The sequence below is a fragment of the Crotalus tigris genome, unplaced genomic scaffold (genome assembly GCF_016545835.1).
Source record: "Crotalus tigris isolate CLP2741 ecotype Arizona unplaced genomic scaffold, ASM1654583v1 scf7180000024359.8030256, whole genome shotgun sequence".
In the NCBI taxonomy this organism is placed as follows: domain Eukaryota; kingdom Metazoa; phylum Chordata; class Lepidosauria; order Squamata; family Viperidae; genus Crotalus; species Crotalus tigris.
The window spans coordinates 3,582,834-3,597,536 of record NW_024100528.1 but is presented as its reverse complement, the minus strand read 5'-3'; the positions used below and the strand labels follow the sequence as shown (position 1 = coordinate 3,597,536).

The 14,703-nt window shown below is 37.5% G+C and overlaps 1 protein-coding gene across 2 annotated transcripts in view; it reads left to right on the top strand.

The window, feature by feature from the left end:
• The window catches only part of LOC120300776 (limbic system associated membrane protein), a 580,799-nt gene extending 568,631 nt beyond the window's left edge, over nt 1-12,168 (top strand). For both annotated transcript variants that reach the window (XM_039327222.1, XM_039327223.1), the window contains one exon: nt 9,472-12,168. In XM_039327222.1, the coding sequence (XP_039183156.1) occupies nt 9,472-9,569 (98 nt within the window). In that variant the 3' untranslated portion in view covers nt 9,570-12,168. The remainder of the gene's footprint in view (nt 1-9,471) is intronic.
• The last annotated feature ends 2,535 nt before the right edge of the window (nt 12,169-14,703 follow it).

Sequence of the window (14,703 nt, the reverse complement as noted above, 5' to 3'; positions counted from 1 at the left end):
TGTCAGTTTGGTGTCATCTGCAAATTTGATGAGTTCCCCTTCAATTCCCTCATCTAAGTCATTGATGAAGATATTGAAGAGTACTGGGCCTAAGACGGAACCTTGTGGTACCCCACTGCTTACTTCTTTCCATGTGGATGTAGTGCCATTGAGGACTACTCATTGAGTACGGTTTGCCAGCCAGCTATAGATCCATGTGGTGGTGATGTTATCTATTCCACCTTTTTCTAGCTTACCAAGGAGTAGGTTGTGGTCTACTTTATCAAATGCCTTACTGATGTCTAAGTATACTATGTTCACAGTGTTTTGCTGGTCTATTAGTTTAGTCACTTTGTCGAAGAATGAAATAAGATTGGTTTGGCATGATTTATTTTTAACAAACCCGTGCTGGTTACTAGTTATAACTTTGTTTGCTTCTAGTTGTTCGCAGATCTCTTTTTTGATTATCTTTTCTAGGATCTTCCCAGGTATTGATGTTAAACTGATTGGTCTGTAGTTTCCTATTTTTTTTTCCCCTTTCTTGAATCACATCAGCCCTTTTCCAATCCTCAGGTATTTCCCTTGTGCTCCAGGATTTTTGAAAGATGTGGTGCAGTGGTTCTCAGATAATATCTGCCAGCTCCTTCAGAACTCTGGGATATAATCTCTCAGGCCCCAGTGATTTATGTTCATCAAGGTTGGATAGGTGTTCTCTTACCGTTTTCTTGCTTATATTAATTTTAATTTTTTAATTTGTCTTTTGCAGTGGTTTTTTTTTTTTTTGTATGTTGGGCTATGGTTTCTTTTTGTGTGAAGACTGATGTAAAGTATGAGTTGAGCAGTTCTGCTTTCTCCCTGTTGCCTATTATTTCCTTGCCATCTTTTCTCTTTAGTGGACTTACAGTTTCCTTGACTTTTTTCTTGTTAAAATATTGGAAGAAACTTTTTTTTATTATCCATGATTTCTGTTGCAAGTCTTTGTTCTTTCTGAGCCTTTGCTTTCCTGACTTCATCTTGACATATTCTGGCTGTCTGCTGATAACTGGCCTTAGTTATGTGCCCCTCTTTCCAATTTTTGTATTTGTCCTTTTTGTCTTTCAGTTTGTCAGAGAGATCTTTGTGCAGCCATGCTGGTTTCTTCTTGAATTTCTTGTTTTTCTTTTTCAGTGGTATTGTGCTGGTATGGGCTTTTATGATCACAGTTTTCAGAGTTTTCCATGTTTCTTGGCTTGTTTTCTGCTTTAAGATTTTCATCCATGGGATCTTTCCTAGTTTCTCTCTGAGTTTGTTAAAGTCAGCTTTTTTGAAGTTCAAGACACTGGTTGGATTGTTTCTGTTGCTAGTGTTTGCATTATATTAAATTCCAGTATGACATGGTCACTTTCTCCCAAGGTTCCAGCAACTTCAACTCCCTCTATCACTTCTTCTCTATTATATAGAATTAAGTCCAGTATGGCTTTATGTCTAGTTCCCTCCTCCACCTTTTGGATGACAAAGTTGTTGGCTAGATTGGTTAGGAATCTATTTGATCTCCAGCTTGCTTCAGAGTTTGTCTCCCAGTTGATATCTGAATACTTGAAGGCTCCCATTACTATTGTGGTATGCTTCCTACATACATTTGTTAACTTGTTGGCAAAGAATTCATCTATTTCTTTTGATTGGTTGGATGGTCTATAATATACACCTATGGTAATGTCACTTTTTTCCTCTTTTATATTGAACCATATGCATTCTGGAGAGATTTTATCTTTGATTATGTGCTTTTCTGTAGATATGTTTCTTACATATAGTGCAACTCCCCTTTCTCTTTTTGTAGACCTGTTTCTTTTGAACAATTTGTATCCATCCATCAGTCCATTCTATTCATGGGTTTCGTCCCACCAGGTTTTTGTAATACCAACTGTTGTATATTGGAAACGGAGAGGCATTGAAGACACAGGAGTGAAAGTAACAGCTCGTTTATTCAATCCACACAGAAGCAGCTCTACAGCCACTTGACTCTTATTTATACGGACCGCCGCTAGGCAACAGCCAATAAGTTTAAAGCACAAATTTCCGCCTAAAACACAGGCTTGCAATATATATAACAGACAGTTAAGGATTTGAATTGAACATCTTATTTAACCATTTTATAACAGACGTTATGAAATTGGGTTAATGCACAACACCAACTATGTCATACATTCCCTTGTGTACTATTGCTTCTAGTTTGCCCTGTTTTTTCCCCAAGCATTGAACATTTGTATATAAGCATGTAAGGCTTTTATGCCTGTCCATGAGTATGTTTCCTGCATCTCCTGAACATTGTTTGAGTTTTTCTTTTTTTTCATTTCTGCCCACCTCATTGTTTGACTTGTTTTCTTGGGATTTATGATTGGTTTTGAGTTTAGAGATTCTGAAGATTGGTCTCACGTCCCCCTCAATTTTAGTTTAAAGCTCTCCTTTAGTTTAAAGCACCAGTACAGTAGTACTCCATATTGGGGAAGAAAGAAATACTGGAGAAAATGCAGCAATTCCTCTTAATCTCTATTTTAAACACACAGAGAGAAAGAGAGAGACTTTCTTCCAGCATTTTAATATTGCAGTTTAGTTAGGGATTCCACATTCACATTTAAATAAGTGTTTTCATTAGCATTGTATTTATTTATTTTATTTTTAAAATTTATAAGCCGCCCCACTCCCGAAGGACTCTGGGCGGATAACAATAAAAAACACATAAAACATAACAAAACAACAATACAAAAACAATCATCCAGGGGTAAGGTTTTATAAACCCCAGGCCTTCCGGAAAAGCCAGGTCTTAAGTAGCTTACGGAAGACCAACAGGGTGGGAGCGGTCCTAATCTCCTGGGGGAGCTGATTCCAAAGCGTGGGTGCCATCACAGAGAAGGCCCTCCTCCACAGCCCCACTAAATGGCACTGCTTGGCCAACGGGGCCTGAAGGAGGCCCAGCCTGTGGGATCTAACCAGATGTAGGGCACTATGAGGTAGTAGGCAGTCTCGCAAATAGCCTGGCCCTGAGCCATATAGGGCTTTAAAGGTAATGACCAACACCTTGAATTGGACCCAGAGACCAATAGGCAACCAGTGCAGCTCACGGAGGATAGGTGTAATGTGGATGTATCGAGGAGCACCCACTATCACTCGCGCGGCTGCATTCTGGACCAACTGTAGTCTCCGAATACTTTTCAAGGGTAGCCCCATGTAGAACGTGTTGCAGTAGTCCAAACGTGAGGTGACAAGGGCATGAGTGACTGTAAGGAGAGCCTCTCGGTCCAGGTAGGGTCGCAACTGGTGCAACAGGTGAACTTGTGCAAAGGTCCTCCCAGCCACAGCCGTCAATTGATGTTCCAAATTCAGCTGTGGATCAAGGAGGACACCCAAGTTGCGAACCCGCTCCAAAGGGGGTATATTTTCCCCCACAAGAGTCAACACTGGACAGTCGACATGATCCTTGGGAGGCAACATCCAAAGCCACTCGGTCTTGTCAGGATTGAGACTGAGTCTGTTAACCCCCATCCAGACCCTCACGGCTTCAAGGCAACGGCCCATCACATCGGCTGCTTCACTGAGAGAGCTCGGGGAGGAGATATATAACTGGGTATCATCAGCATACTGATGAAACCTCACCCCGTGCTGTCTGATGATCTCACCCAGCGGCTTCATATAAATGTTAAATAGGAGGGGAGAGAGGACCGACCCCTGTGGCACACCGCATTCAAGGGGCCTCGGGGTTGACCTCTGCCCTCCCACCAATACCGATTGCGACCGGCCAGAGAGGTAGGAGGAGAACCACCGTAAAACGGTGCCTTCCACTCCCCTTCGAGTCGTTGCAAAAGGATACCATGATTGATGGTATCGAAAGCCGCTGAGAGGTCAAGTAGCACCAAGACAGAGGAATAACCTCTGTCTCGGGCCCGCCAAAGATCATCCATCAGCGCGACCAAAGCGGTTTCTGTGCTGAAGCCGGGCCTGAAGCCAGATTGAAAAGGGTCTAGATAATCTGCTTCATCCAGAGACCATTGGAGCTGGAGCGCCACCACTCTCTCTACAACCTTCCCCACAAAGGGGAGATTGGAGACTGGACGGAAGTTATTTAAATCAGCCGGGTCCAGGGTAGGCTTCTTGAGCAGGGACCTCACAACCGCCTCCTTCAGGGATTGTGGGAAAGACCCCTCCCTCAACTAACTTGTGCAACTAACTCTCCTATATAACTATTGAGCCATCATAGCAGTTTTTTGTTTATTGATTACATTACATTTATTTGTCTAGGTATCAGACCACATGTTTTATAGATCTAAAATGTAAGGGCTATTTCCTAGTCTATTTGAAAATCTGCATGCCTTTGCTGTCCACTAAAGTTTTCTGGAAAATAAAGTTCTAATTTCAATTTTCAGCCCTTCCTACCAGCCTGTTCTTTTTACTCCTGTTACAAATTGTCCCATCTAATAAAATTGCAAATGCACCATTGAAAAGAATAAAAAAAAATTATAGTTCAATCTATAATTGCAGTTGAGTTGCTACAAGTCTGAAGTAAAATATGACAGAACAGACATGCAAAGAAATGGAAGTAGAAAAGTTGGGTCTGCTTTAAGTTCAGAATGGATTAGCATGAATTAATGTGAACCTAATAGGTTACAAGAAAAGATGCATGAATTAAAGAAACACTAACCAAATCAGTTTGAATTAGCTATAAGCTAATCTTTTCACAGTCATGAAATGAGCATAACAAGGATCAATTTAGCAGACATTTTGCAATGTCATTCAATGGTTTTTATTTTTCTCTATACAGTACATTTTAGACTCTCTGTAATAGGAGCTATCTTGCAGCAGAGGGCACCAAAGACTACCACATAGATGTATGCATTTAGTAGTGTAAATCAAAGATTGTAATGAAAAGCTGAAGAAATATTTTATGATCTGACAATCTCAGGAATTTTGAAATTCATCATATCTAAAAACATTGTTTACAATTAATAATAGGAGAAACAATAAACACTCATAATTCAAACAAAAAAGCATTTATTACAATAAGCTAACTCTCTGAAGCAAGTAGCTATTTTAATAACTTTTTCCCTGCTTTCATTTTGATGAATGTATTAATCAATTATGAAAATAAAATTTCTAGCAAATATATCATGACAACATGGGCTGGCCTGCACTTCCAAACTTTAAAGAAGGATACACTGCCAGTTAATCAACATCACGTGAAGTGTTAATATCACTTTATAACGCATTGGTAAGGCCACAATTGGAATACCACATCCAGTTTTGGTCACCATGATGTAAAAAATATGTTGAGATTCTAGAAAGAGTACAGAGAAGAGCAACAAAGATGATTAGGGGACTGAAGGCTAAAACATATAAGGAACGGTTGCTGGAACTGGATATGTCTAGTTTAATAAAGAGAAGGACAAGGGGTCTCATGATAGCAGTGTTCCAATATCTCAGGGGCTGCCACAAAAAAGAGGGAGTCAAGCTATTCTCCAAAGCACCTGAAGGCAGGACAGGAAGCAATGAATGGAAACTAACCAAGGAAAGAAGTAACCTAGAACTAAGGAGAAATTTCCTGACAGTTAGAACAATTAATCAGAAGTTGTGAATGCTCCAACACTGGAATTTTTAAAGAAGAGACTGGACAGCCATTTGTCTGAAATGGTATAGGGTTTCTTGCCTGAGCAGAGGCAGATGACTAGATGACCTCGAAGGTTTCTTCCAACTTTATTATTATTATTATAGTTTTCCTTTAAAAAAATTATTTTATTCCACGTTTTCTTGAACTTTTCCTTCTCTTCTTAAGAAGCAAGTAAGCATGCACACCAATCAGTCTGGCACTTCCTAGGACTAAGAGACGGAACTGGCCCAAGGTCACCAAGATGCCTTTATGAATAAGGTGAGAATAAAACTCACCATCTCTCGGTTTCCAGCCTGGTGTCCTAACCACTATATCACACTAGGTGTCTCTCTTTCAGCAATGCATTATTATATAGAATAACTTATACTTGCTGTCCAAATTTTCTATCTCTGAATCATATTGGCATATAGCAGAACTTTCCCCCAACTGATGCTCTCCTGATTTGCTTGAAATCTGGATATGAGCATATTTGGATTGCTACAGATTGTAGACCAGAGATGAACTAACAGATTTGGATATTGAGAGTTCTCTTTATTCCTAAAGTCTGACTGAACAATAAAAATATCATCAAAATAATTTTCAGCAAATCATTTACTTATTTAAATGTATTGTAGCTCCCAGTTCTGATGATTGGTAGGATTGAGAAAACTTACTCAGTCTGCTCAAATAGTGTCTGCCTATTACAAATGAAATTATATTTCATATGGTTGCTGCTAGTATTTCTCTTAGTTCCCTTCTTTTAAATTTATTTTCAAGAATTATAACTTAAAACAGAATTTTAACAATGGTGCTGCATTAATGGAAAGATGGTGATTTATACAAAAAACATGTTATTTTGGGACAGTCTCCTTTAAAGTGAGCATGACTTTTGATAGAGTGTCCCATCATGAATAAGAGACACAGGAATGGGCATTGTCTTCTACCCACTTACAGTTCACCATACATGTGATTTCTGCTCACTTTGTCATGTTCCAGCTGAACAATATTTTCTGACTTCTGCTAGTGTTGCTTTGTCCACTGTGTTTTTAATTTATTTCAAATAAATTCTTGAATTTACACAGACACACGATGCTGTCCTCTGGCCCCATTTTTTCTAAAGGTCTGTTGCAGATTATTCTACAATCTTTCTTAGGATCATAATAATTATAACACTTGCTTAACATGAAGAACACCAGAGTTCAAAACCTTGCAGTAATTGTTTGTATTAACAGTATTTTTCTACCTTTAATTTATCTCCCTCTTTTCTCTTAAACTGCTTTAAAAGCCCCTCTGACATTCTTTAATTTTCCAGTCACTTGAGTTAGAATGGGTTTTTTTTGTTTTAATTTTAAAGATAATTATTGTATGTATATATATATGCTTTAACTTCCTTATATATAATTTCAGTTTTAATTATATTTAATAAAAGTTTGTGTCTTGATTAAGACTTGCTTACAGTGCTTTCTTGGGAAGGAATAACAGCAAGGAATTGTCAAGTGGATACTATGTTGGCCTATTGTCCAGACTGAATTTTTTATAAATTGCAAAGGTGTTTCAGATAGGATTTTTTTTCTTAATCTGACTTAAATTTATGATTGGCAGAAAAACAAGGCAGGTACAGGTTAAAGATACAGTATGGATATGCTCACAGATAGATCCATGTAGGTTTCTTGACAAGAGGACTGAAGTGACTTGCCATTGTATTCTTGGAACAAATTTTTGGGAATTTCTTAACCTAGAGCACTAATATTTTCCAATAGTCACACATAGAAGTACTTCTGATCCTATTCAGCTTTTTGAAAACAGCAAAGATGAACTAGTTGCTGCCACCTAGCTGGCATTTTTTTTAGATTAATGTCTCACCACATCTTATCATGATGCAATTAACTGTTTTTAAAGTATCCACAAGTATTTCTCAATCTGTCCAAAGTATTTGACATAGAAAAGAAAATCTAAATTTGAATTATTAATGTTGAGTTACATGTAATAATGCTTTATCTATTATCTAGATAAAATAAATACTTATAAATGTTTCTGTTTCTAAGACAAATTTGCAGAGATGTTGGTTAAGTAGGGTTTTGATCCAACATGTATGAGTATATAATAGCCAATACAGCACTTGCCCCATCAAATTGTCAGCAGTCATATCACTTAATTTTTCAATCAGTCTTCCATTCCCTCACCCAAATAATTGATTTTTCTTTTATTATCAACCATTTTCTGAATGTGGGATATGACACGTACACACAAACATATTTCCATCTCATTTTCTTAACATAGACTTTTTAAAAATAATTCTGATTCAGGAGAGATTTCACATAATTTATATACTGTAATGCAAAATATAGAATTCACCATAGAATTACATTATGTTCTAAAGAGTATTACTATGGCTAATACAATTTAAGAGATCTTTCTAAGCAGGAGAGCAGTACCCATGTCTAAACGAAAGGATATGCGTCATGTTAGCATTTAATAGTCCTGTTATGATTCTGTATTATTTGTTGCTGCAGCAGTGAATGCCTTTCATTGCCCATCCCTGGGAAAAATCAAAGCTTTTTGGGAACTCCTGTTGCTCCGCTCCATAGGCCTCATGCTACAGAACCATAAATGTTATACTGAAAATCATTCTCTTTCCCCATTACCAAATAAATAATTACGCAGTCTCCTGTGGGATTGAAGCCATTTGCTGATTGGTTCCATGTTTTATTGATTAGAGTGCTATGATGAATTGGTCCCTGAAGAGGGAATGTCTGGGCTGTAAGCAGATGGTTGAGAATGTGCAGAATTATAATGATCCTTTGCATTCAAGGGCTACCACATGATAAAAATTGGTAGAGATAAAATTGGTAGAGCAGATAAAAATAACATTCATAGAGAGCTCTTGCTCATATCATGTAAAGGAATTTATTGCTGACCTTGGGAAGGTATGAAAGAACCATCAAAGGAAAAAAGAAGCAAGCTATTAAGGAGGGACTTGGAAAAGAAGGAAAGGAAAAATGAGAAAAAATAATCACTTTATTCCACTTTGATTTTATTTAGTACAAGATAGGGTTGAGAAAAATCTGGACACACTTTCAAGATTCTGCTAATATACTGTAGGACAACAAGGTAACATTTTTGGAATCCTTGTGATGTCTGTTTCTTGACCTGATCTACTTTGAAGAACTGATTCATTAAGATTGTCCAGATAGGAATAAGCCATTTAGGAGAAATAGATGATTTTTCCAACTCATGTTCTGAATCTAATTTGAGTTTCTGAATTTCACTGAGAGTAAGAAGTATTGTGAATTGTGCATAGAGACAGTGATCAACACTAATTCTTTTAGTACACCATAATACAAGATGCAGGATTCCCATTCATCTGCTTTCTTGGTTGTTGGTTATGCTTTCCAAGGAATTGAATTATCTTGCAGATAGAATTACCTTTTAGTTGACATTTTTTAATCTCTTTCTTCAAGACAAGTATGAGACATGCTCAGGAACCTTTCTGTTTAACTGCATTTTGATTTAATAAAGCTTTGAAAAGAACTGTTGCTGCCTATAAATTCTTTCAAAGGTTGTCTAATTTTTAGTGTGATGGTAAGGAAATGCACAAATATATATATATATATATATATATATATATATATATATATATATATATATATATATATATATACTTAATTTAACTCTGTTTTCATTAAATGCAATAGTCCTGTAAATTGCATCTCTACCCAGTGCAGCATCCTATCCAAAGACCAAGTGTAGCCATCAGCCTGAAAACCAATAGATTTCCACAGATTGAAGGAAAAGGTAGCAATGAGAATCCATTTCATATGTATCATGCCATATGTAATTTTTTGTTCTTTTTTTGTCTCCTTTTTCTCATTTCATAGGACCTGGTACAGGAATTGCAGGCAATGGATCAATGTGTCTGGCCGTACCACTGTGGCTGTTGGCAGCATCCGTGTTCTGCCTACTTAGTAAATGTTAATAACAGCTGAAATAAAAACCCAGAAACATCAAGAAAAACACACAAAGCAAAAGAAAAATCTCATACAGGAGACAGAGCAAGAGAGAGTGGGGGGATGGAAAGGACAACTTCTTTCACAACTTTTGTGTGTGCTGCAACAAAGGGAAGAAATTTCAGTGAAAGAAGAATCAGCCACATTTATTCTAACAACTGTCAAGCCACTGACCATCCGAGAGTATGGGAGACAGATTATCACACAATGAAGGCTGAATTCTGCTAAGGATGCTGAGATGCTGTAAAAAGAAACAATGAAATTTCACTTTATTATCTCCATTCTCTCATATCATTTTCTCCTCTCTCTTTCCTTATTTGCCTCCTTCCCTCCCTCCCTCCTTCAAGGAAAGAAATGGCCTTTGCTTTGATGTGGATAGCCATAATCTTTTAATTGGCCTGGTAATTTCTTAATCTGATATTTAGCTTTTTCAGATACCTATAAAGAATGATACAGAGTTCTCTAGCATACTGGTGTCTCATGAAGAAATGCCGCACAGCCCTTACCTCACTGTCTCTCCCTTAGGCTGTCCAATATATTTTGGGTATCTTAGCCTTGATGCTTTGAGGATGATAAAATTTAGAAATTTTACTCATCTGCCCTCTTGTTCTTGCCAGTCTCCCTGTCTCCTTTTCTCCCTCCCTCCGTCCCTCCCTCGCTCTCTCTTTCTCTCTCTCTCTCTCTCTGTGTCATGAATGTATGACTGCATGTTTCTGTGTGTGTATGTATGCATCTCTCTCTCTTTCTCTCTCTCTCTCTCTCTCCCTCTCTCTCTCTCTCTCTCTCTCTTAAAAGCATGCAAAGAAAACAGTCCCTGTGTACATAAACTCATCCTGTAGATAATGGCTTGCATTGCACATGAGGATGACTGTTTCGCTTGGATGTGAATTCTGGGTGATGAGATACACAATGGTTTTTGCAAAAGAATTTATTTTGACATCTTCCTGCAATCCCAGTTTTAGAATCTAAAATTTAGAGCACATCCTTGGGTTTCTCCTGTTAAACCTGAATAGCAATCAAGTATAATCTGTATGTTACCCTCATTACTCTTCAATTTTCCTTTGTCTACCTAGCCATAGATAGGGCCAAAGATTCTGAGCCTCAAGGAATCGGCAGATTTAATTATCCTTGAGCATGTTCAGTCTTGACTGAATAAGGATCACACAGGAACAATTGTAGCTATAAGAATCTGTTGTCCAAATCCCCATTCCATTCACTGGAGAGGGAAGGAGTTGCAAGATCAGCAAAAGTGGTTCACTCTAAGCTATGCAGGGTATTCTAGATGGGGACTTAAACAATTAATCAAAAAAAATATTTAATGGAGTCCAGAACTCCCAGGAAGCTAGAGAAATATGGATAGGATAGACAGCACATTTGAACATATATGTTGCATAACAGTAGAACGGCACATATAAGGCCTGAGGTTCTGTCATGGGACAATGAGAAGAGATGATAAGTTGCAGTCATTGGTTGGAGAAGAGCAATGAAGTATATCTATCACTTATTGGGTATATCTAATTGTACTTCTAGAACATATGTCCCACCCCTTAAATTATACTTTATTATGGCTGTTTATTATAAATGCTTGAAACTGATCCTGCAATCATTTACTACTTGCATTAGAGGCCATCTTTTCTGGACAGGGACATATCAGGCAGTTCCTCTTGCTGAGGGATGGTTTTTGAGAATACCAGTCACAGAATGCACAAAAGGGGAAGAAAAAGGCAAATTTCTGAATAGAAGAATAAGTATTTTTTATTGCCATAAAGATGTTTATCTTGCAACTGATCTAATGGATTAACCTGTGGCTACAATTATCCTAATTAGGGAAGTGTGAATCTCTAAAATTCTTGCTTTCTTAAAATCCATCTTTGTAAATTAATATTCTGGGCCAGCAATCTTTTTTCTACTGATTAAAAAAATCATAGGAAATTTTGTATGCATATTTGCAACATGTCATAATATATAGAGGCCTTATATGGATTTGCCCAAATTTATGTAATGATTCAGAAACCTTTTTTAAAAATGTGAATCACTGTGTTTCTTTCCTTGAGAGCTAAATTCCCTAATGCAGAATTTTAAAAGACAAAGTTTCTGAAGTAATCTCTTCAAACACCCTACTGCTGCGTATGTGTAACTTTAAGTATATGTCCTTTTTTTTTTTAGAATTTTTGTAAGAAGGCAAAAGCTAGCAGAGTCTAGTTTTAATCCTACTACAAAGTGTGATGGGAATGGAACATTCAAATTCACTTTTCAAATTGGTGTTGTGATGTTTTTCCCTTCCTTACACTAGTCCCTGTGCCTGGTCAATTTCCATAAGGAAGTTATTTTCTTCCTTTAATAAGGTGGTGGGAAAACCTGTCCCAACCTCAGGATGGTGAATTATACCCTGAACCAACATACATAATCATCATACAGCAATGAACAATGCTTATAACTATGCTAAAGTAAATGTAATTTTGCAACAACAATAAAAAATTAACGTGCCAATATTTTGATTTTACATCCTTTAAGAAGCCAGAAAGATTTTAAAAGCCATTTCCTAAATCATGATAAGGTTAGTTAAAAGAAGAAAATCAGTGTTAGTTGAATAAGAATCTATTTATATGCTACTTACCTATTTTATAGGAACAGCCTTTTTATACTGTGGTTATCTTTAGGGGATTCCTTTCTTTGTCAAGCCAAGTCTGTAAGGGCGGGTAATCTCTTCATTCCTGATGTGAGTTAGAGAGTTGTCTTTCAAGCGAGGCTTACCCTGGTTTGTCTCACTTATTACCTCACATTGGTTTGTAACCAATTAGGTACATAAGGATATAAACAAATCCTGAAAATTGGGTACATAAGGATTTAAACAAATCATTTAGCTGTCATCTGCTTTACAGAAAGAACAAGTTGAATTAATTAAAGTTATACTACAGTCTTGTCCCAAGTTGTACTATTTTTTTTAAAGAAAGCAGAGACACAGAAACTTAAACCCTAACCTTTAACCTAGTTCATTGAGGAAAGTAATTATATGCCAAATATCTAAAGATAAATGAGTGTAATCATGATATATAATATAAATCTAGAATTAATGTACCATGCTTAATGCTAAGTGCCCATTTGACTAGCTTCACAAGTGCAATTTGCTATGCAGTCCCAATTTGCTCATTAAAAATGATTAGATTTTCCTTTGGGCAACTGTTGGTTCTTTTCTAGGGCTTATCTACATGTAGTGAGAAGACACCCTACTGTTTCTCATGGATAGATTTTCACAATGTAGTCTCCATCTCATTCCAAGCTTGCTGTTGTGGCATGTTGAAGGAAGTCGATGGGGTTCTGGCATAAAAGGTTCCAAAGTTTTTGCTGACTTTACAGTACAGGATCTTCTTTGCAGAGAATTATAGGATATGGCTGATAAGCTGTGCTCCAGTTGCTCTAGCACAGTGGTTCTCAACCTTTTTAATGCCGCAACTCCAACCGGTCGTAAGTCGAGGACTGCTCCACCGGTCGTAAGTCAAGGACTACTCAACTGGTGCAGCATCGTTTGCAGAATGGGACTTTTGGCGGGCTCAGCAGGGTAGAGACAGCCTGAACAATTCCTATTGGCTTTTGAAAGCCAATAGAATTAGACTCTATTCAAGAGAGTCTATTCTATTGGCTTTCAAAAGCCAATAGAATAAAAGGGAGTAGCACAGCTAAGGAAAAGGGGAAAAAATGGTGGACTGCATTGTTTGGCGACCCCCGTGACCCACAGGTTGAGAACCACTGCTCTAGCAAGTCTGCTGGGGACAACCCAATCCATCTGGTTGCTGGGCTCTATTTCCACTGGTTTTCAGCTGGAGCTGCTTTACTTATGCACCCTATTTCTTTTGGAGGCAGTTTAGGAAATATCAACTTCAGAGTGAGTGCAGATCTACCATGAGTGCGACATTTGCATTAATAATATTGGTGCATGTTGGAGAAAAGCAATTGCAGAATATGTCTTCCAGGTATTGGAAGACTTGCATAGCAAGGCTTGAAAAGTGCAGAATAGTTTTTCTGTTTCCCCTTTTATTAATTGTAGCCACAGGAATATTGAACTATTTTCCTTCATTTTCAGTTCTAGTAAGAAGAGAAGCTCCCTACTGAAATGTCAGCCACCTTTTGCAAGTAAAACAAAATACCTCTGAAACAATGCAGTCCAAACTCTGAACCACACAGCACCATACTTTAAGGACACTGCCACTAGGTGATATTGGATAGGAAGGAAAAAGACCTCCAGGAACCCAATTGATGCCCTGAAACTGCTCCACATTACATTGTGTGAGAGGACCAATCTATTGATCTTATTGCTCAGTTGCAAAAAAATGGAAAGCTGTGGGGTACCCCTTTTTATATATTCTTCCCATCTTTGATATGGAAGAAAATCACCTGTTTGGGTGTGCATTTATGCATATAGGTGCTTTTTTTCTTTTAATGAACACTGCCCCCTATAAAGAACTCCTTGTTCCATGCCAGTATTGTAAAGCAGTTGTTCTTTAATGAACAGCAAAACAACTTCTCCTTCTTCTGTTTTAGCTATTTCTTTTTGCTGAGTTCCGCAATTTGGAGGTTACTCTTAGAGTCAATTAAGCAGACAGACAGACTTCCTAGTACCATTTCTCAAAGCTTAGAATTTACTATTGGATAGTTAATATTCTATAAAGGCGGGAAGCAGGAAAGGGAAGGGTGAAAGATATGGGCAAGAGTGAGATAGGAAAAAAAAGAGGGAACACAACATATAAACAGAACAAAAAGTATTCCTTCTTAGAAGCTGCTTAAAATTGTAGTAGCTATGTCTAACACATGTAGTTTGATAATAAACAAATGCACAGAAGAATGCTCCCCATACCTCCTGCTGCATAAGGGGTCTTGAAACAGTAAATAAGATGCTTTCTTAGCACTTGCAAGAATCTTGATTTCTTGTTCAATAATGATGTTAATGACCAACAACTTTTCAAATATGTTGAATACCTTTGAAAAAATCTTTCTCAAATGGATATCCACCATTTTTTCAGAAAGTATATTAATATTCCCTCTACTCATTAGCTATGCTATCTAGAATTCTGATATTTATCCCATAACATTAAGGGACCTATGTGC